The 23,269-nt window shown below is 36.6% G+C and overlaps 1 protein-coding gene across 1 annotated transcript in view; it reads right to left on the reverse strand.

Annotated features, from left to right (window-relative positions):
• Positions 1 to 21,751, reverse strand: part of LOC100465650 (short transient receptor potential channel 1) — a 75,813-nt gene extending 54,062 nt beyond the window's left edge. Inside the window, exons 1-3 of the mRNA XM_034661813.1 lie at positions 21,092 to 21,751; positions 8,911 to 9,065; positions 2,542 to 2,643 (exon numbers count right to left, since the gene is read on the reverse strand). Coding sequence (XP_034517704.1) covers positions 2,542 to 2,643; positions 8,911 to 9,065; positions 21,092 to 21,263 — 429 coding nt within the window. The 5' untranslated portion in view covers positions 21,264 to 21,751. The remainder of the gene's footprint in view (positions 1 to 2,541; positions 2,644 to 8,910; positions 9,066 to 21,091) is intronic.
• Between the last annotated feature and the right edge of the window lie 1,518 nt (positions 21,752 to 23,269).

Here is a 23,269-nt window from a genome sequence, read left to right on the forward strand (position 1 = left end):
AAAAAAAATTCATTATTTCATTGTTCATAATATAATCTACATACTATCAAAAAACCCAACTGTATTTGAAAATCAAAATTTATCAAAAGACAATTTTGATAATCTAAGAATACAGAATAAATTCACTGAAATGATTTTTAAAAAGTATATAAAAACATTAGACATTGCCTGTCAAGAAGTATTAGGGCTGTTAAAATGTGATCTTGCCGTCACTGGAAGTACTCAAACAAAGGCTGGAGCTGGATAACCCTTTTTGTTAGAGATGAAGTACACAGTGTTCTTTCACTGAATGGTGAAGACTGCCAGAGCCTTACAACTCAAGAGTCGACTGGTGGTGCTAATGGTGATGAAATAATGTCAGTTGGTTGCTCCAATACCCTGGCATACTACACCCCACCCTCCCTGCCAAGAAAGTAAACGGGTAAAAAGGCTACAGGTGGAATAAGTATACCAAAATATAACAGTGCCTGCAAGACAGATGACAGAAAATTGAATAGGATTCTAGACATTTCTGATCATTTGGACAGGGGCTATATTCTTAGCTTTTTTTCTCTGTTCCTTTTGGTTTCTAATCACCACTTAAAACTAGTTGGTACTATCCTCTGGAGAAAGTCATGCTTGCACAAACTTAGTAATACCTAAATGAAAGTAAAAGATTTCAGTTAATATATGATAAAGTATGTAATTTAGCAGAGCTTCTTATTGTTCTCAGATAATAGTAGATAATCCACAATTTATAATTCTTTCTTAAAACAATATTTTTCTTCACTACCAGCAATTATTTAAACTGCTTATTTCACTACATCCTCACCAATAATGAATGTTATAATTTTTAAATTTTGATATGTAACAAATGTCTCATTTTAAAGTAGAATCTATTTGATCATTAGTGACTGTCTTCCTAATTACAAAAGCAATAAAGAAAAATTAAAGGAGTAAGAAAAAAACATCCTTAATTTAGCAATGAGATGACTGCTGTTAGGTAATGTTTTGCTACATTTCCATATAGTTCTTTGTCTGTGCATCTTTTTAGCCCTGGATCATAGCATATGTTCAGTTTACTATTCCCATTTTTTTCACTTCCTATGTCATATTTATTCAGGTTCCTAAATATTCTTTTAACAATACCATTTTAATATATATGTAATTTTTACTATTTTCAATCTTTTATTTGGGGATGTTTAAATTGGGTCACATTTTTTTTCATTGCTACGAGTAAGATGACAATTAACATTTTTCTCCCCATTTCTGACCAGTTCCTAGAAGGGGAAACACTAGGTTAAAGAATATGAACGTCTTCCTTATTTATGACACTCTGCCAAACTCCTTTCCAAAATACCCTCCCCACCAATTTGTATTAGACTATACTACTCCCTTGCTATCAATAATAATTATTTTTAAAAATCTTTACTAATTTGCATAATCAACAATAACCAAACTATGGAGAACCCAAATGTCCATCAACTTATGAATGGATAATAAGGATATATATATAATGGAATATTACTCAGCCATCAAAAAGAATGAAATCTTGCCATTTGCAGTGATATGGATGGAGCTAGAGTGTACTATATTAAGTGAAATGATTTCATTCATATGTGGAATTTAAGAAACAAAATAGACAAAAGTATGAGAAGGGGGTATAAAAGAAGAGAGAGGGAAATGAACCATAAGAGACTCTCAATGACAGAGAATAAACTGAGGATTGATGGAAGGAGATGGGTGGGGGGTGGGCTAAATGGTTGATGGATATTAAGGAGGGCACTTGTGATGAGCACTGGGTGTTGTATGTAAGTGATGAGTCGCTGAATTCTACCCCTGAAACCAAACTGCACTGTATGTTAACTAACTAAAATTTAAATAAAGAAATAAAATAAGTAAATCTTTGCTAATTTGGTAAGCAAAAATTAGTATTTCATATCTTATTAGTAGCAAGTTTTCATATCTTGTATTTTCTTTTCTGAGATTTTTTCATGTCCTTTTCTGATCTTGGTGTTTTTCATCAATTTGTCAATTATTAAGATTATGAATTTTTGATACATTTTGAAAACATCTTTGCCAGTTATCCATCTGCTTTCTAAATTTTGCTCGATGTCTGAATTCCAGAAATTTAACTTCTATACAGCCGAAAGCTGTGCCACTGCTTTTTATGATTATAAAGTCTTTCCACTCATAATCAGTTAAATATTCACCTATATTTTCTTCCAGTTTTATGGTTTCACTGTTTATTTTAATTCTTAAATCCATTTGAAAACTAGTCTGTATTTTCAACCTCATCTATAGAATGTCCAAAACTATAAATATTGGTCCACACTGACAAAATTATGGAAATAGCACTAGTTTTAAAAAGGTTTCCTGAAAGCAAAATTAATTATTCCTTCAAGTACCTACTTACTTTAAGGCAATATTTTACAGAGTAAAAAAAAAAAAAATTTATTTCTTTAAAATAAAATAAATTTGGGGGAAGAAAAAAATGGGAATGGGGCAGGAGATCTATTTTGGTTTAAAAATCCAAATTAATAAATATTTAAGAGTACTAACTACTATAGTTGGTCTTGATGATCGTTTTGGTCGATGATTAAGTAGTATATCAACAGCTCCCACTACTTCAGAGTCGATTGCCACCAAAAGTGCATCTGCGGACTTTAAAAAAAAAAAAGTTAAAAATGAAAATGGAGGATAAAAAGGTAAACTATTTATTTTTACTAATTCTTAAATAAAACTATCTTTAAATTTAAACTGTATCATGTACAGTAACACTAAATTTTTAAAAATTTAGACTGTCCAAATAGTACATTTGCTTGCCTTAGCAGTACTTTTGTGTACCATAACACACACAAATTTCTGTCCTGGTTTCACTGCATAAGCTGGTAAAAAAAAAATAAATGCTTGCTAGAAGGGTTTATTAATGGAACAGTGCTGATCCATGGAGTATTTAAAGCTGAAATTTTTTCCAAGAAATGTACTTGTGTACTTTGAACCAAAAGAATCTTAACATTCCAGATCTGTTGAAGAAATTGCCAAGAACTATTACTACTGGTAAAGGACTATGCTCATTCTAATAAAAATGATAATTAATGCAACCATGAGGATAAGGGGAGCCCTATGGTCTCAACTTTAAAACATACATGACTAACTGAAACGTTACAAATTTGACATTAATATTAGCAATCTTATCAAGTAAAAGCTGCAAAAAACTAGGCTACCAATGTCCTTGGAGAAAAGTGGGAGAAGTGACTTAACAATTTTATTCCCCAACTATCGCTCATTTTGAAACTCCAACTTTGACAGGAGGAAAAAGTAAATAGAAGCTGAGCATTCGGGACTTTCCAACACTCTGTAACAAAGTCTACAGTCCTATTATGATACTCGGCAACTGTGACATCAGGTTTTTGGATTTCTTTTTGTCTTGTTTTATTCTGTTTTGTTTTAAGGAAAACCATAAAGGCAGAAGGGAAATAGGGGATAAATAATGATTTAATCTAAGGAAGCGCCTTGGTTATTTTCAATCTGTACATTTTAAAATCTGTTATAATCTTTAATAACCATTTACAACAACATTCTCTCTCTTGAAAATGAAACTATATCAGATCTTTAGTATTCTTGGAGCTGAAAGAATAAAGCTTCCATATACTTTATCTAGATGTCAAAAATAGGACTAAAAACAACAGACTTTATCTGTATATCTAAAAATAGGAATAAGCACCCCAAAGAAAGAACTGGAGGCCACATTCAACTATTAGGAAGTGCCTATGTATTCCCCCAGGAAAAACTCCCCACCCCAATGAGAAATTTAATTTTTTTATCCCTTAAACTTTTAAGGTCACTGGGCTGTAGCCTATTCTTTAAATCTAGAATCATTATTCTTCTGCTTTGCCAACATTTCTCTTCAATTTTTAGCATACTTGGTCAGGTGAAGCAAACAAAAAGAATTATGTGTTCATTACTACTAAACATTTCATTTATGGTAAATTTTAACCTATGAAGCTAACTACAGTAATGCTACTGCTCTCCAAGTCAAACACCAGTCAACTCCAACCTTCTGAAACACAGCCACAGATCCAACTGCAAATTTCCAAAAAAACTTACTGAGCTGTCACAAACCAACTTCATGGGAATTATTTCCCAGAAGGAATTGTAACCACACTAAGAGTTGCCTATAAATGAAGGATAACTTGCTTTCCCAAGTATTCTTCAGATCTTTACTGAATAAGGAAACAGCTAGGTTAAAACTAACAAAGTAGGAAGAAATGAAAAAATAGCTAAAAGCTGACTACTGAAAAGATGAAATATCAGTATAGCAAAACAACTATCAATACAAAGCAGTCAAAAGCAATTTAATGTAAGGACATATGTGTTGATAGTTTCAGATTATACAAAGTAAAGTAAAACAATTATATTCTCAATGATTCCCACTTACGATGGTAAAGTTAAATTATATTCAGATACACTATTTAGTGAAGAATAAAGAAAGATTCATGTTAAATCTTTCAATGCTTAAAAGGATAAGCTTCAGGCATAAAAATATTGGTATAAAAAAGTCATGTAAATAAGGAGTTACCATTAACTTATTCTGCACAAATGGTATGTTATTTGACAAATCAAAGGAAGTTCTGAATGAAAAAAAGTTTTAAATTATTTTAAAAATATCTATAGGACAAAATGTCCTCATTAGTTTTGCTTCCCAATTTCTCACAAATATTTGACAATCTCTTATTAAAATTTATTTAATATGTATACTTATTATGTATTAATAAGGTTGCTTACTATATTCCTTCCCACCTCAGAAAATGTCTTTTCAACAATTCCCATACTCTTTCCTCTAGGCTCAGAGTAAGAAGCTTCTTATTTCCTTTCCAAAGCTAAGTTTTCCACCTTGGTATTCTCTTTAATGCTTTTCTCTCTTCTACTGCAACTTGGTCCTTCGTTTACAGAAATACCAGTCCCAGCCCCTATCTCCCAAAATATGAAATAATTCCTCACTCTTTGCTACCTTGACTTGATCTTGTCTTTCTCTTACCACTCAAGTTTTCTTCCTCTCACTTTGTCAAACTTCTCAAATCATGCATATCATTTTCTCTAACTCTGTTGGTGTCAGTTTCAAAATCCAATGGCCCTTCCTACCCCCTCATTTTCTTTGATTTCTAAGCAACACATTAAAACTGCTCCTTTGGTTGTCACAATGCTGCACTATCCTAACTCCTTTAATGGAACCCTTTCTTTCTATTGCCTTTATTAATGTAGATGCTCCCTGAGAAAGAATCAGCACCAGCCATTCGCTCTCCTCTGTAATTTCATCCACTTTCACCATGCAGGTGATCATCCCATGTCCATGACCGCTGTATCTCTCCAGCCTGACCTTTTTCTACAGATGTAATTTTCACCTATAACTGTCTATGGGAGACTGCCTGATATGACCAAAATAAACAAGGCTAAAACCCAAATTCACATTTCTCTGCCCCAACCTTAACTTCTTAACTTCCTGTTTTTCTTTCATTCTTCTCCCAGCCACCTATTTCCAAATCATATTGGTCTCCTTTTCAATTCTCCCCTCCAAACTTAAATACTTTCAATTCTTCCTTCATAACATCTTTCACATCTGCCATTTTTTCTCCTATTCTTACAGCTACTATTCTCGTTCAGGCTTTAACCTCTTCATACCTGTATTACTATAAAAACTCCTCACCCAAACTATAGCCTTCTCCACTTTCCATTTTTCATTCTATACTGAACACAGCCCCCAGAACACTTTTCCCAAAATACCACTGGACACACCACATCCTCTCTCAAAAATCATTTAATGACCCCATCATCTATAAACCCAAATTCCTTAGCCTGGCATTCTGGCCCTTTGCATTCCTTTTGTTTTAGTTATCTTTCCAGATATTTTCCACTACTATCCAACCCAAATATTTTGTTCAAAAGGCTAAGTCAATTCATTTTCTCAAAAACATACATTGCACATGTCTTTGTTAACAACCTTTCCCACATCCCCTGCTCTGGAGCTATCTACACATTTTTGAGAGTAGTTTTGGGTAGTAGGTAAAAGCATAAACACCGAAACCAGAACCTGAGTTCTAATTCCAGGTCTTCCATTTGTGGAGTGTCTTTGGGCAAGTTACCTAAACTTTTCATACCTTGGTTTCCTCCTCTATAATATGGAAATAATAATAGTACCTATCTCACAGGACTGTTGTAAGGATTAAGGAAGTGAATATATTTAAGGTTTCTGGCACACAGCATCCCTATAAAAATATTGGTAATTATTAATGTTTGAAGGCTGAGCTCAACTGACACTCTTCCATGAAACCTTGATAGCTCAATCCACAGTGACCTTCTCTTTTCTATGTTTCCAAAACATCTATTATAAGGCACAAAAGTTTAAGTATAAAACATGGTTTCTCAACAGTAACATTACCGACATTTGGGGCCAGGTAATTCTTCATTGTAGACGCTGTCTTGTGCACTGCAGCATGTTTAGCAGCATCCCTACTTCTACGCACTAGATGCCAGTAGTGAAACCAAAAATGTCTCCAGACATTATCAAATGTCCCCTGAGGAGCAAAATTATCCAGTCGAGAGCCTCTAATATAACGTAAGATAAAATACACGAAAGCACTCTGTAACCTCAAAGTAACATACAAGGGTCAAGTATCATTACCACTCAGCACTTATCAAATACATGTCTGCATTATTTAATTGATATGAAACTCATATGTACACAGTTGACCCTTAAGCAACGCAGGGGTTAGGAGTGCCTGCCCCCCACATAATTGAAAATCTACACATAACTTTTAACTCCCCCAAAATTCAACTACTATTAGCCTCCTGTTGACCAAAGCTTACCTATAACATAGTCAATTAATACAAATTTTGTATGTTATAGGTATTATATATTGTATTTTAAAAATAATCTGGAGAAAAGAATATTAAGAAAATCATTAAGGAAGAGAAAACATTTACAGCCCTATGCTGTAAAAAATCCACATATTTGAAAATGCAGTTCAAATCCGTATTGTTCAGGGGTCAACTATACTTTTATTATCCAATTAGTTTTAATATCCTTTAGTATGGAACTCATGTTTTTATTCATTTCCATAATCACACCCAATGGAAAGCCGTGGACATCTGCTGACTGATAGGTAAGACAGAGGTAACCTGAGACAGAACACGGTGAACTGGAAAGAGCATGGGATTTGCAGTCAGAAGATCAGGTTCATTTCTTAGTTCTGCCCTCACTTATTTCAGAACTTTGGGCAATTCATTAAAGTCTATGAGCCTCAGTTTTCTGATCCATAAAATATAATATCTATATAGGTTGGCTATGATGTTCAAATATGATCAGGAACCACGTGAAAGAACCATGTATATTGCAGAATTATTATATACATAGGATCATATATGCAAAAAGACAAAAATGACAATTATACCATAATACTTCATTTATCCAGAATCATCAGGGTCTTTCTTTATAACCTTACTTTCTAGGTAACTGAAGCTTATGCCTTTAAGTGTTTAACTTTGAAATTTAAACTATATTGATGGAAGTTTTCTGCTTTCAGAAGTACTATACATATTCTTCTATCTTCTAAAACAATAGATACTGAATATAATTTAACTTTTCCTTACTTACTCTGGCCATTGTTGTCAACATTAATTACCATTCTAACATACAACTCCCTCAGATTATCAGATATGTAATACTGCTGACCTCTTTATTAAAGAGAGTCAGAGGTACTGTGCCCTATTTTGTTTCACTGTAGCCCTCAAGCTCCTTCTGTTGCCCCTCTAATTCTCTATGGATTAAAGACTAAGTACTGATGTTTGTTAAAGTTGAAGGAGGGCTCTAGTACTCCTATGACTGAAGTTCATAAATGGAAAACTTCATGGCAGCTACTGCTCAGAGATGTTTTTTGTTACTTTCTGATTCTCAGTTCTGGGTAATTGAAATTGCTGGGAAGGCAATTTCTTTTTCTACTCTAAAGATACACAGAGACAGTATCATATATTGTAATGCATATATATGTGAACACAATAAAAATGCACATAGAACTAACCTACTTATATTTAAAAAATCTTCTTTGAGTGCTTCCTGATGCCACCCAAAAAAAAAAAAATCTCATTAATTTGAAGCTACAACAGAGCAATTATGCTATTTGAAAGAAAAAAGAAAGTGCCAGAATTCATGCGTTCCCATCATAAGTAAACCCAAAAGAAAAGGAAAATAATATTATTAAACTTCCTTCAGAATCTCTTGACCAAATTCTTTCAAGACTTATACGCATGCCTGCTTTTCCACCTGAACTGATTTGAAGACAAACAGAAAGGTCTATATTTTCCAGTTAAAAAAAAAAATTGTTCATCTATAGTTATATAAACACTAACCTTCAGACAAAAAGGAAAACTTAATAAAATTTAACAGGAGAAAATAAAAATCAACTTGAAAATTGCATTGTGAGTCAGGAGCATTTTGTTCTTATGTTTGTACATTATATGAGCCACAGAACAATCTGTTCCCCTGACACTTCCAGATAACTTGTACTATTTTTAGATATATAACATAAATAGTAATAACATAAGTAATAAAAACAAAGTAATTTTTTTAAAAATCATGATAATTTACCTCTGTGAGATGTTATAAAACATATAAGGGAGGAAAAAGTAAAAATTCAGAGGGAAAAGATAAATCAAGTCAAAATATACTTTTTTAAAAACGGCTTTTTTTTAGTTTGTTTTAAAACTTTCAGTGGCTCAAGACAAAATAAAGGGTGAAAGAAAGATAAGAATGAAAAAATAAAAACGAAGGAAAGAAGGAAGAAGGGGGGATAAAGGAAACTAGAAAGAAAGAAGAAAACATGGCATATCTCACAGCATTTAGAAGCTACGGGATAGAATCATCTAGCCTTGTACCTGACAACCGTAGTCCAAAAGAAGCTGCAGTATATCCAAGTTTTCGTTTTCAATAGTTATGGTAACAGCATTTCTCCCAAGCACATCTACGCAATTTATGTTCAAGTCACCTGAACTGTTCTCCTCCAAAATCTTTTTAACCATATAATAGTCACCTAAATAACAATATACAAACATAATTTAATATCCAAGACATATTAGATAGGAATGACTGTAAAAACTTAGCCTGTTGATTTAAAATTTAAAAACCTAAACTCATTTTTTATATGGAAATGTGCAAAGAAAATGTGCACATTTCCTTGCTGAAAACCTTATCCTGATAAAATAGTATGTACATCAGCTGCAAACACAAACAAGTAGAAAAATTTTTAAATGTGTAGTTTGAAATAAAAGTTGTTAGTTTAAAATTCATAACTGATTGATTATAAGGAAAGAAACTTTTAGAAGACATTTAAAGCAATAAAGAATGTCCAAAAGGATAGACTGGAAACTAGAAAAATAAGATATAAGTGTAAAGGATTTAAGTTTTACATCTCAAATACATAAACACATTTACTGGCACATAAGAATAGTTAAAAATAAGATCTAATGACAAGCAGAAGACATTAAGAAGTAGTTTTAGAGGGGAAAACAGAAAACCTAGTTTGGAAAAGCAGTGTGAATGTATATATGCTAGTGGGTATGCATAGTAAAAGGGAAGGATGCCAGAAAATTCGTTTCCTCTCCTCCCCACTCTCCCAACACACACATACATAACACACACACACACACACACACACACACACACACACACTCCCCTTATCTCATTAATGAACCTGTTTACATGACCAGAGAATATTCAGCTCACAAAACTCTAAGGCAGGACTAGGATTAATGCTGGTGAAGGCTGAAGTGAGAATATTTCAAAGTGAAATTTCACCTGTCAGGAGAATGCAGATTACCTTCTGCCTAACTCCAGCCTGCCTACATCAAAACAGCTGACCCATAGGGGAAAATGAGAATAAGTACAGAGGTCATCATTTTCACTCAGTACCCATTATATCTGTCTGTTGACCAGCTAGTGCAGAAATTTGGCAGAATAAGTGCTAATTAAATAAAGCAAGGTGGGTTTTGTTTTATTTCATTTAACTTTTGAAGCATAAGATGAATAAACCATTTTAAATGACTTGCAAATATAGTTGTTCCTTAAAAGTCTATGAATAATAAACAGGAAAAGAACAGAGTGGAAACCACAAGGAAAAAGAAATGAGTAATTTCATGATACAGAAAGAAAAAAACCTAAAACTGAACTAAATGGGTGAATAAGAAGGAAAAGTAACAGATTTTCGTTAAAACTTCTAATGTTTGCTACTATTTTTAGCCAATGACTTTAAAGTCCCCACACATTTTGGAAGAAGTTGAATAGTTCTTTTGATGGTATATTTCCTTAGTTCCCTCAAGAAGAAAACTAGTCACAAAAAGAAATATTTTCCTCATAGCACTACTAATTAATATTTAGACACTTTTGTTCCATGACAAAACTTACCAAACACTTCACAAAGCAAAGCTCTTAGTCACAAGCTGAACCAATAGTGAGCATACAGACAGACCAATGAAAAGTTAACACTACTACTGGAAAATAATGTTTAAAACCTTATTTCAGGTGAATTTATTTCAATATCTTAGTGGTAAGAGAATGCTACCCATAAAAACTCTACATTTTCTTTGGTTTCATATGTCTAGTTGAGGACTAAATTTATTTACCTAGGGACTCATCAGGCTTTCTGAATCTAAGGACTTCTGCCATTCATAAATTCTGCAATATTTTCAGCCACTGTCTCTTCAAATACCGCTTTACCCCCATATTTTTCTATTGGAACTTCTATTAAACATTATATTGGATCATCTCATTCCAACTTCTGTGTCTCTATAGATTTATTATTGTTCCTTTTTTCTCTCTCTCCTATATTCTTTTTTTTTTTTAAAGATTTTATTTATTTGTTCGACAGAGATAGAGACAGCCAGCGAGAGAGGGAACACAAGCAGGGGGAGTGGGAGAGGAAGAAGCAGGCTCATAGCAGAGGAGCCTGATGTGGGGCTCGATCCCATAACGCCGGGATCACGCCCTGAGCCAAAGGCAGATGCTTAACCGCTGTGCCACCCAGGCGCCCCATCTCTCTCCTATATTCTTGATAATCTCTTCAAATCTCCCAGTAACTTATTCCTTACTCAATTATTTTTTATTAACCCATCCATCTTTAATGACTATTTTTTACTTAAGTTTTATTGGATTCCTTTCCAAATCTTTTACTTTCTTGTGTTTTCATTTCCTTAAGATTTTAGTCATTTTAAACATACTTTGCTTTCTATAATTATCTGAAGACCTTAAGGATTTAATCCTATTNATCAGAGTGGAAACCACAAGGAAAAAGAAATGAGTAATTTCATGATACAGAAAGAAAAAAACCTAAAACTGAACTAAATGGGTGAATAAGAAGGAAAAGTAACAGATTTTCGTTAAAACTTCTAATGTTTGCTACTATTTTTAGCCAATGACTTTAAAGTCCCCACACATTTTGGAAGAAGTTGAATAGTTCTTTTGATGGTATATTTCCTTAGTTCCCTCAAGAAGAAAACTAGTCACAAAAAGAAATATTTTCCTCATAGCACTACTAATTAATATTTAGACACTTTTGTTCCATGACAAAACTTACCAAACACTTCACAAAGCAAAGCTCTTAGTCACAAGCTGAACCAATAGTGAGCATACAGACAGACCAATGAAAAGTTAACACTACTACTGGAAAATAATGTTTAAAACCTTATTTCAGGTGAATTTATTTCAATATCTTAGTGGTAAGAGAATGCTACCCATAAAAACTCTACATTTTCTTTGGTTTCATATGTCTAGTTGAGGACTAAATTTATTTACCTAGGGACTCATCAGGCTTTCTGAATCTAAGGACTTCTGCCATTCATAAATTCTGCAATATTTTCAGCCACTGTCTCTTCAAATACCGCTTTACCCCCATATTTTTCTATTGGAACTTCTATTAAACATTATATTGGATCATCTCATTCCAACTTCTGTGTCTCTATAGATTTATTATTGTTCCTTTCTTTCTCTCTCTCCTATATTCTTTTTTTTTTTTAAAGATTTTATTTATTTGTTCGACAGAGATAGAGACAGCCAGCGAGAGAGGGAACACAAGCAGGGGGAGTGGGAGAGGAAGAAGCAGGCTCATAGCAGAGGAGCCTGATGTGGGGCTCGATCCCATAACGCCGGGATCACGCCCTGAGCCAAAGGCAGATGCTTAACCGCTGTGCCACCCAGGCGCCCCCCCTCTCTCCTATATTCTTGATAATCTCTTCAAATCTCCTAGTAACTTATTCCTTACTCAATTATTTTTTATTAACCCATCCATCTTTAATGACTATTTTTTACTTAAGTTTTATTGGATTCCTTTCCAAATCTTTTACTTTCTTGTGTTTTCATTTCCTTAAGATTTTAGTCATTTTAAACATACTTTGCTTTCTATAATTATCTGAAGACCTTAAGGATTTAATCCTATTTCTGGTGTCTACTGACCCATTCTTGAGAATGGGTGACTGTCTTCTGAATTTTTAAATTGGGCATTGCAAACTCATCTTCATGCAGCTTAACTGTGGGAATCCTAACAGACTAGTTTGAAAGCTTGTAACATCAAGGATGTTTTGTTTGCTTCTTCTGGGTAACTCAGAGGCTTTGCTATCCTATCAATCCTTTTTATGTTCATTTCTCAGTTTAGGTTTTCATAGACCAAGTAGGTAATATTAAACTCCAAGCCATAGGGCACCTGGGTAGCTCAGTCGGTTGAGTGTCTGTCTTCGGCTCAGGTCATGATCCTGGAGTCCAGGGGTCAAGCCCCATGTTGGGCTCCCTGCTCTGTGGGGAGTCCGCTTCTCCCTCTCCCCCTGCTCCTTCTCTCTCTCTCTTTCAAATAAATAAATAAATAAAATCTTTTTTTAAAAATTTAAATAAATATAAACAAACAAACTCCAAGCCAACAAGAGACAGGACTACAGCTGCAAATTCTTACTTACAAGTTTCTCTGTAGTCTCCCAGTGCTGGTGGATGGGTTCTTTTCTTCATCTACCCCTTTGCTACAGGTACAGTGCTTTAGGATCCTGATTTTAGTATCTTTTTTTTTTTTTAAAGATTTTATTTATTTATTTATTTGACAGAGATAGAGACAGCCAGCGAGAGAGGGAACACAAGCAGGGGGAGTGGGAGAGGAAGAAGCAGGCTCATAGCAGAGGAGCCTGATGTGGGGCTCGATCCCATAACGCCGGGATCACGCCCTGAGCCAAAGGCAGATGCTTAACTGCTGTGCCACCCAGGCGCCCCATCTCTCTCCTATATTCTTGATAATCTCTTCAAATCTCCCAGTAACTTATTCCTTACTCAATTATTTTTTATTAACCCATCCATCTTTAATGACTATTTTTTACTTAAGTTTTATTGGATTCCTTTCCAAATCTTTTACTTTCTTGTGTTTTCATTTCCTTAAGATTTTAGTCATTTTAAACATACTTTGCTTTCTATAATTATCTGAAGACCTTAAGGATTTAATCCTATTTCTGGTGTCTACTGACCCATTCTTGAGAATGGGTGACTGTCTTCTGAATCTTTAAATTGGGCATTGCAAACTCATCTTCATGCAGCTTAACTGTGGGAATCCTAACAGACTAGTTTGAAAGCTTGTAACATCAAGGATGTTTTGTTTGCTTCTTCTGGGTAACTCAGAGGCTTTGCTATCCTATCAATCCTTTTTATGTTCATTTCTCAGTTTAGGTTTTCACAGACCAAGTAGGTAATATTAAACTCCAAGCCATAGGGCACCTGGGTAGCTCAGTCGGTTGAGTGTCTGTCTTCGGCTCAGGTCATGATCCTGGAGTCCAGGGGTCAAGCCCCATGTTGGGCTCCCTGCTCTGTGGGGAGTCCGCTTCTCCCTCTCCCCCTGCTCCTTCTCTCTCTCTCTTTCAAATAAATAAATAAATAAAATCTTTTTTTAAAAATTTAAATAAATATAAACAAACAAACTCCAAGCCAACAAGAGACAGGACTACAGCTGCAAATTCTTACTTACAAGTTTCTCTGTAGTCTCCCAGTGCTGGTGGATGGGTTCTTTTCTTCATCTACCCCTTTGCTACAGGTACAGTGCTTTAGGATCCTGATTTTAGTATCTTTTTTTTTTTTTTAAAGATTTTATTTATTTATTTATTTGACAGAGATAGAGACAGCCAGCGAGAGAGGGAACACAAGCAGGGGGAGTGGGAGAGGAAGAAGCAGGCTCATAGCGGAGGAGCCTGATGTGGGGCTCGATCCCACAATGCCGGGATCACGCCCTGAGCTGAAGGCAGACGCTTAACCGTTGCCACCCAGGCGCCCCTGATTTTAGTATCTTAGTGGTAAGAGAATGCATGGATGTTGTGCTAATTTCCCACTTTGTACAAACTCAAGGCCTTGTAACCTGTTTCCGTGTGGGCACTGATATTCAAATCCCTGTAATGCCTGGGCCAATAACTAACTCTTGCCCCATCCATAGAGCAGCCAAAATGTTAGCTCACACACTCCTCTGTTTTTCAGTCTTTTCCTCATGTGTGGATCATGAGTGCTTCCTTAATTTCTTGAAAGCTCAGCTGTTCATTTAAATGGATGTTTGTTATATTTTAGCGGGCATTTCTAGGTGATTTGAAGCAGAAGGGTTTTCAGATGATCTAGTCAGCCATTTGTCAGAGACAGAAAAGTATAAAGAACCGTATAAGTACAATTCTTATAAAATTTTATAAATTTCAGGTATAGCAAATGGAAAGAAAAAATTGCTACATATTTTAAAACTTAGATTTCTGTTTAAAGAGTAATTGTATTGCAAATGTCAGATACTCCAGCTTTAGGTTTCAAAGACTATTTCCATTACAGTCAGGGGACTATAAAAGAAAAAAAAAACTTAAAAAAAATCAAACCAAGTAAGTAATTTTCATCCCTAAAAATAATAAAAAGTTCGACCCTACGATAGCTGACATACTCATGCAAATGAAAAATTACACGCTATAGTCATAGAACCTATAGGAAACTAGAGTGGTTTCTAATTATTCCACCTAAGTTTACATTTGCAAGCCATTTAAAACAATGTGCTATACTGTTAATCTCAGAACAGTCTTAATATTTAGAATGAGAATATATGTAGGAAGAGGTTAGTAAATTTAAAATACATGGCAAGAAGCTAGTTATAGAGCAAGATTACAATTTAAATGCCCCTTTATGCCAAATATATGAATGCTTTTCATTTTATATTGAAGTTGCTTTTAAGGGTTACATACATCTTTTGTCTTTTAAAATGTAACATATATAAGGAAATGCAACATAATCTGTTTACTTTTTGGCTAGATGGTTCTTTTTTCAGTGAAGGAAAAGTAAATGTTTTCAATCAATTCCACCGGTACACCAATTTAATAGCAAGCCTTCTCAGCCCCCTCTCCAAAACAGTTTCCATACTCACCCACTTGTATCCATGTACATTGCTACCCACAGTCAAAGCCACTATCATCTCTTTCCTGGATTCTGCAATAGACTTTTTACTGAAATAGCTGCCAATACTCTAATAGAAAGCTCAACACACTTCTTCTATAAAGGGCCATACATTAAATATTTCAGGCATTACAGGTCATACTATCTCAGGTGCAAATATTCAAGTCTGCCCTTACAGCACAAAAGTGGCCACAGACTATATACACACAAATGAATTCCAATGTGTTCAAATAAAACTTTATTTGTGAACACTAAAGTTCAAATTTCATATAATTTTCATGTTATAAAATATTGCTCTTTTGATTTATTCCCAACCATTTGAAATGTAAAATGTTAAGTATTTTTAGCTCACAGGCCTTAGAAAAACAGGGGTGAGGATCTGGCCTGTGGGACATAGTTTGCCCACTTAGCTCTAGCCCCTGCTCTAGTCCCGCCCCTTTAATCTACTGTCCACCTAGCAGCCAGAGTGATATTTTTTAAATTAAAAGCATTCAATTCTCCAAAATCTTGAGGATTGTTAAGATTTTCCATCACACCTAAAATAAGTGCCAAAACTTTCATTGTGGCTTACTAAGCCCTATGGCACTCGAGCTTTGCTACCATTCTCTATTAACCTTGTGCAACTCTCCTGTTTACTATGATCTTTCTAGACCAATGTTATCCAAAATGCAGGTTGCAACCCACCAGGAGGCATGAAATCAATGTAATGAATCCTAAACAATGATTTTTAAAAATGAAATAGTATTTAAAACACCAGGGTAATCTCATGGATTTTTAGCAACCAATTGACTCCAGCCAACTATGATAAACCCTTAAGAAATACAGTGGAGATATGTTACAATATCAATTAAAAATAGGTGATTCCATCTCTTCTTCATTGGCATCTCACTTTATTTTCTGCCATATGATGGTAAATTTCAGTATCACTAAAATGGGAGCATTAATGTTGATCAGTTCAGTTTAATTTTATAGTATCCAAATTTTCAGTTAGTTGTGAAGTATGGGAGAATTTATCTGTCAAAAAAATCTGTAAAGCTTTTCAAACCAAGTTTCTATAACAAACTTTTTGAGTGTGTCAACTGCAACATTCCAATTGAACTATTATTGAAGACACTTAAAAAGATTTTATTATTAAAAGGAAAAAAAGTAACGAAGTAAAAAAATACAAAGACATGATCAAATTCAGTTACTGGGTCTGTAAATACAAATAGTGACAATACTGATTAAAATCGTAACTCTATAGCAAACTTCAAATTAGTTTCAACCAAATTCTAAAAAGAAAAAAATGTAAGACTTTTACAGTGAAGGTGATTTAAAAATGTAGTTTTGCCCAAAGGTGCAAAATCCCATACTACTCATAAACCCCAATGTTTTACAAATAAAACCTTAAAAATTAAAGATGCTCAGAAACATGGTATGTCTGAATATTTTTGAAAAGAGACAATTATTACTGTAAGTTCTTAGCTGTTTATGACTGTTAATGAAGGCTATTAATGATAATGAATATCATCTGGCAAAGGAGCAAAGATTCACTCTGCTGTAGGAAAAAATTATACTTACAGCATAGAAGGTGATGCTTTTTTTACAGTAAATTAGTTGACAAATTAAAAATACTTAACAGTATACTCTTGTATCTATTAGAAAAACAATCAGAAGCAATGTTTATTTTGTAATTAGAGTCTGGTATATTATCCAATTCAGTGATGTTCCAAGTTGTATAAAATTTTAGTTTACATCAAATAGCTAAAAAGTCCCATTAAATATATTAAGTAAGGTGTTATTAAAATGACAGCTTTTAAAAAATGGCAGCTTAGTATTACTTCTCCCAGAAATGTTGCCCATTTTAAAAGCATGCTTAGTCCAAAGGTACGCAAAGTTCATGTAGGAATTCCGACATCAAGGCACCCTCCCACACAATGCAGCAAATCATACTACAAAGGTGACCTGTAAGACCTCAGACTAGATTGAGCCCAAGGACAGCTCTTTCCATCCCTCCTGTGCCCCCATCCTGAAATTTCAAGAAGGGCATCCTGACTCATTAATTGCAAATAGAATTTCCTGAAATGCCATTCATAGGGAGTTAGAAGGTCCTAAATTCAGACTATCATCATTTCCTTTTTCTGCACAAGAACTGATCATTAGCAAATTAAAGGGCTAAAATAGGTTTAGCTCATGAATGTATACTAAAAGCTACCATCTACCCAAGTTATATTAAAAGAGGTGAATTAACATGAACTATACTTAGTTAGGGGTTCTGTAAACCAATGTAGTAACCCTTTCTCCAACCAGCAGGCCTGAGTAAACCACAGCTCCCACAAATAAAAGTGGCTCATCACATTAACTCTCAATGAGAAAGGAAAGGAGGTGGTGATAAGAATCCTGCTCTTGTTTCAATTATCTTTTACCTCTGAGTTGCAGCGTTCTATGTCTATGAAGAATATGAATGTGCTTTCTGAGAATTTTACTGGGGGCAGGGGCAGGGAACATACTTGATTGTCACTGGTACAGGAACTTACACTTTTTCTTCTAAATTTTATACAAAGAACCAATGATACATGATTCTGACCTACTTTCAAGATAAATAACAGCCACTATTAAGTAGTCACTACCTGGAGATCAGCACTTGCCTAGACATCTTGAGCTCATTTTTCATAAAAGGCAGCTCTACAAACAATAAAATCAAACATAAAATGTTTTTCTTTCCTACTTTTTTTCTTTACTCCTTAATCTGCACACACCCATCCACTAACATACACATAAACATTTCAGCTCCATAATTTTTGCTTTAGGAATTCTCCCTAAATGGAATATATTATAAACATTTTGTATACGTAGAGTAGGATCGCTAAATGAAAAGGATGGGAAACATATTCTAGTGTGGACTTATTCTAGTGCTATTAAAGCTTTTTACTTTTATTGGATAAATATAATCCACAGAATCAAGGTTTATAAAACAGTCATAGACAGCAAGTTTAATCTCCAACTAGTAAATCCAAATTTGGATGTGCCTTTTCTAACAAATGATTTTCATTCATTCAACTACAACTAGATCAATACAACATAGTGTCTAAGAGTGCAGGCTCAAGTACATCTGAGTTCTACCACTTCCTAGCTAATGTAACCTTGGGCAAAGTGATTTTAAAATTTTGCTAAGGCTCATTTTCCTCACTTGTAAAATAGGTATAACAACAGATCTGGCTCATGGGATTGTCAGGATAAAATGAAATAATCTATGAAAAGCATATACACTCTACCCTAATGGCTTTTTTAGCAAATGTTTGCCATTCGGTTTGATGAAAGCTCCAATGTAATAGTGGAAACTATAGCTATTTCAAGAAACTTCTCACTTTTAGATTAAAAGTGAAATGCACTAAAAAAGGCTTAACAATATTAGTGAATATAAAAATGTAAGCATACAAAAATACTGCTATAACCCAAATTTATTTTTTCAATGTAAATGTATACCATAAATATATCTAATTTAAGCCATTTTTCTAAATCTAAGCCAAGAATTCATTTCAACATACCTGAAAAAGAAAACACGTATTTAATCTCACTCATTTAAAAAAATGTTTAATTTATAGAAGGGAAAAAAAAAAACATGCATATTTACTTTTCACCCCACCCCAAAAGGTAAATCTCTCCAAGGATCTTAATGCTATAAAATGGGAAACTGGCGAAGAATAGGAAGCTATTTCAACTGACCCTACTGGACAGGCTACAAAACTATCATATATGAAAACTTTCATTTGAGGTATATCATGCTGTAATTCTAAATATACATACCATATAAGCACTTTCTCCAACCACATTCCATTATGTCATTCCTCTGTCCTCAGTTGACAGCAATATTAAATTCCCTTTCTTGACATACTTTGTTTGCTTTAAAATAACCACAGCTCAGTAAACTGGGGTAGATGCAGCAGCCACTTACTCATTCTAGTACAACACAATCTTGTCCCTTCCCCTCTCAGAGAATTTTTGAGGGAAGAGAACTCAGATAATCCACATAAGAAATACTAAGTAATTTTACATAGTCCACAGACAGTGACTTTTGTGAGGCTATAAACATATATTCTATGTTTCATTACATTTCTGAGACTATTCAAAGGTGTGCCCATGGTGGACTTTTTAACAAAGGCTTTCATAATATAACTTATACTATTACATAAGAACATAAAAGTGTCTGACAAGAGACATAGGTGGACTGTTTATATGTTAATGTGTTTTCAAAAAGTTGTGTAAATAAAATCCTATTTCAAAAGCAGTAAGAGAGTTTAGAAAGGCTGTGATTTATTAAAAACACACTCATACATACAAACAAAAAATTCTCTGTAGTTAATCTTTTCACAGTGTTAAGTTGCCCTTTGGGTTTATGTTTGGAAGTTTGCAGGATCCTAAACAGAGTATTCCTAAGTGAGCATGGCCATTGTAAGTCAACTTAATAAATTTAGAAAGGGGAAAATTACAGCATTTTCTTACATGTGGGAAATAAAAGCCCTCTTAGGCCAATCAATTTCCCATTTCTTTTATGATATGCATCACTATAAAGCATGCGTAAGTGAAGAGATTTTATTATGGCCATAAAAGTGATTGATTTCTAGTTGGTTTTTTTTTTTTGAAAGAAAAACACATTAAATACATTCCACAGTTTTGCCCTGTAATTGTTTTGCATGACCATTTTTTCCCGAAAGCTCAGGGGCAATAAACCTTCTCCAATGAAAAAACACATTAAATACATTCCACAGTTTTGCCCTGTAATTGTTTTGCATGACCATTTTTTCCCGAAAGCTCAGGGGCAATAAACCTTCTCCAATGAAAACACGAACAAAGTTCCGTAAATTAAAAAAAAAAAAAAAAGTTTGGCACTAAGGCATAATTTCTCCAGTCCTATCTTTATCTCCACCCAGGATACTGACATACCTAATCCCATTCAACAGTCATTGAACACCAAGGCAATGGGTGGCTGAAGCTAATAATACAAGTACGGGTTTAAAGAAAAACAAAAACTAGGTGAGAGCCCATAAACACCAGAACCTTAAGCAATGTCATGGAATTTTCTAACTAGAAGGTCCCAAACTAGACAAGCCCTCTGGGATTCCAGAAAGAAAGAACAGAAGCTCAGAAGGGAGACCAGGTCATTCAGGGGGTTAGTAGCAGAGGCGGGGACCTGGGTAGGCAAGTCCCCACCGGACCCCACAAAGGGAGGACGCGGCCAGAACCGTCGCCCCAGGTGCGGTGCTCGGAGGGCTGCACCCCGGCTGCTCCCGCCCTCCAGCTCCACACTCACAGGGTAGAGGCGGTGCCGGGCAGCCCGGGAGAGACAGCGGGCGAGGCGGGTACAGCGCTCCACGCGTGAGGAGAGNTAAACACCGGACCCCACAAAGGGAGGACGCGGCCAGAACCGTCGCCCCAGGTGCGGTGCTCGGAGGGCTGCACCCCGGCTGCTCCCGCCCTCCAGCTCCACACTCACAGGGTAGAGGCGGTGCCGGGCAGCCCGGGAGAGACAGCGGGCGAGGCGGGTACAGCGCTCCACGCGTGAGGAGAGTGCCCCAAGGTGAGGCGGGGGAAAGGGTGAAGGGTGTGGAAGGCAGGGGCGCCCAAAAGTGGAGGAAGGGGCCTAGCTCTCACCCTTGTCGCACGCCAGCAAGAAAAGCTTCTCATTCAGGGTGTTCTCCTCCTTCACCTCCCGCACATCCTTCAGCGCCATCACCTCGTTCGGCGACGAAGAGGAAGATGGGGAGGAAGGTAAGGAGGAGGAGGCGCCCGAGAGATCCGTGCTCGGGTACAGGGCCGCCATCATCGCTGCCCATGAAGGGGGCAGGCCAGGAGACGGGGGCGGGGCCCCCACCAGCCCCGACCCCGACCCCAGCCCCGCCCCGGGGCTGGAAAAGGGATGAGTAGTTCCCACGGCCGCCTCAGCGTGCGGTCCGTTGGCCCCGAAGGGCGTCGCCTCCCCTCGGAGCCAGCACTCGCCCTCCACTGACAGCCCCAGACTGGTGGCGGCGCATGCGCGGCCCCGGGGCCAGCGCCCCCTCCCCAGCCGCCGGCGCCCGGGCCGAGCCGGTCCGCGCCCCTCCGGGGACGACAGAGTGGCGCGCGCCAGGGCGGCAGCCGAGCGCGGGGCCGTGCCAGGAGCCGCAGGGGCCGCTCTGGGAGCGGCCCGGCCCGGGAGAAGGATGAGAGGTCTCTGGGAAAGGAGCTCCGAGAGCGATTCTGCGCACGTCGGGCTCCCGGGCTGCGGGAACCGCCGGCCCAGCTGCGCCTGGAGATGTTCGCGACTCTCCTCACGTCATCTTCCGCTGTGCTGTAGCGACGACACGGGGGCGGCCTCGGTGTTGGGCAGGGCCGTTATGGGGGCGGGGTCTATTTGCGCCACGCCCCCGGTCCTCGCCCGCCCGCGGCAGCCTCGAAAGGCTTCTGTTGCAGAGCGCTAAGAGAACAGCCGGGTGCGTCTTCTCCACACCGGGGCTGTTGAGGTAATTTCCCTGCGGTCTCCTGCTGCATGTGAATATGCAGCGGTATGGTTATTTTTCAACAAGTTGTGATATAAAATTGACAGAACATTCTTGATTTATTCGCTTGTAATTTAAGTATACCGACATGTAACCATTGGTTAAGCACATTTTTAGCATCTACAGTCATTCCAGTGGTTTCTTCACATTTATAAATTTGATTTTAAAAGATGTGTTAGGGGGCGCCTGGGTGGCACAGCGGTTAAGCGTCTGCCTTCGGCTCAGGGCGTGATCCCGGCGTTATGGGATCGAGCCCCACATCGGGCTCTTCCTCTTTGAGCCTGCTTCTTCCTCTCCCACTCCCCCTGCTTGTGTTCCCTCTCTCGCTGGCTGTCTCTATCTCTGTCGACTAAAGAAATAAAAAAAAAAAAAAAAAAAAAATTTAAAAGATGTGTTAGGCAAAAGCTAACTAAAGCACAGTAAGTACTACTTTCTTGAATAATTTTTTTAAAGCAAACTTTTATTTAAAGTAGATTCTTACACCTTTAAAAGCTAGGGGGTAAAACCACAACTTATGTCTTGAATAATTCTTATTGCTTCCCACAACTATACAAAAATCAAAATTGTGCCCTCAGTGGTTTTTTTAAAGGCAATACACAAATTTACGTCAGAATATCTTATACTTGAGGGAAATACTTCCTATTCAGGTTGATTTATTCCATCTCTGTTCTTGCCATCACTAACTCCCAAATTTCCCAAATTTATCTTTCTCATCATTCAAACTCTTCTCTAGATCTTCTCTAATAGGAGGCCTTAGGTAGATGACAAGATAGCCCACCTTTCCATTGTCATGTGTTTACTTCAAAATAGTCGAGTATCTATTGAATCATTTTAGCTTTTTTTTCCTTATCTATAATGTATCATAAATCTTTCCCATTCTATACTGTTTCCAAGTTTGCGTATTTGGTGGAATGTCAAAAATGTTCATTGTTAATTTGTAGCCATTGAACACAGAGGTACATATGTGGGTTTATACGTGTGCTTACTTACACACTCTTCATAGTCCCAATAAAATTTTTACTCAGTAGGACGACTCTAACACTGACCCATCCAAAAGTTCTAGAGTATTGAAAGGTAAAAATTCAGATAGCTCCTAGTATATAAACCACTTTAAGGGCGCCTGGGTGGCTCAGTTGCTAAGCGTCTGCCTTCGGCTCAGGTCATGATCCCAAGGTCCTGGGATAGAGCCCTGCATGGAGCCCTGCATGGGGCTCCCTGCTCAGCGGGAAGCCTGCTTCTCCCTCTCCCACTGCCCCTGCTTGTGTTCCCTCTCTCACTGTCTGTCAAGTAAATA

Source organism: Ailuropoda melanoleuca, chromosome 6 (genome assembly GCF_002007445.2).
Source record: "Ailuropoda melanoleuca isolate Jingjing chromosome 6, ASM200744v2, whole genome shotgun sequence".
NCBI lineage: Eukaryota > Metazoa > Chordata > Mammalia > Carnivora > Ursidae > Ailuropoda > Ailuropoda melanoleuca.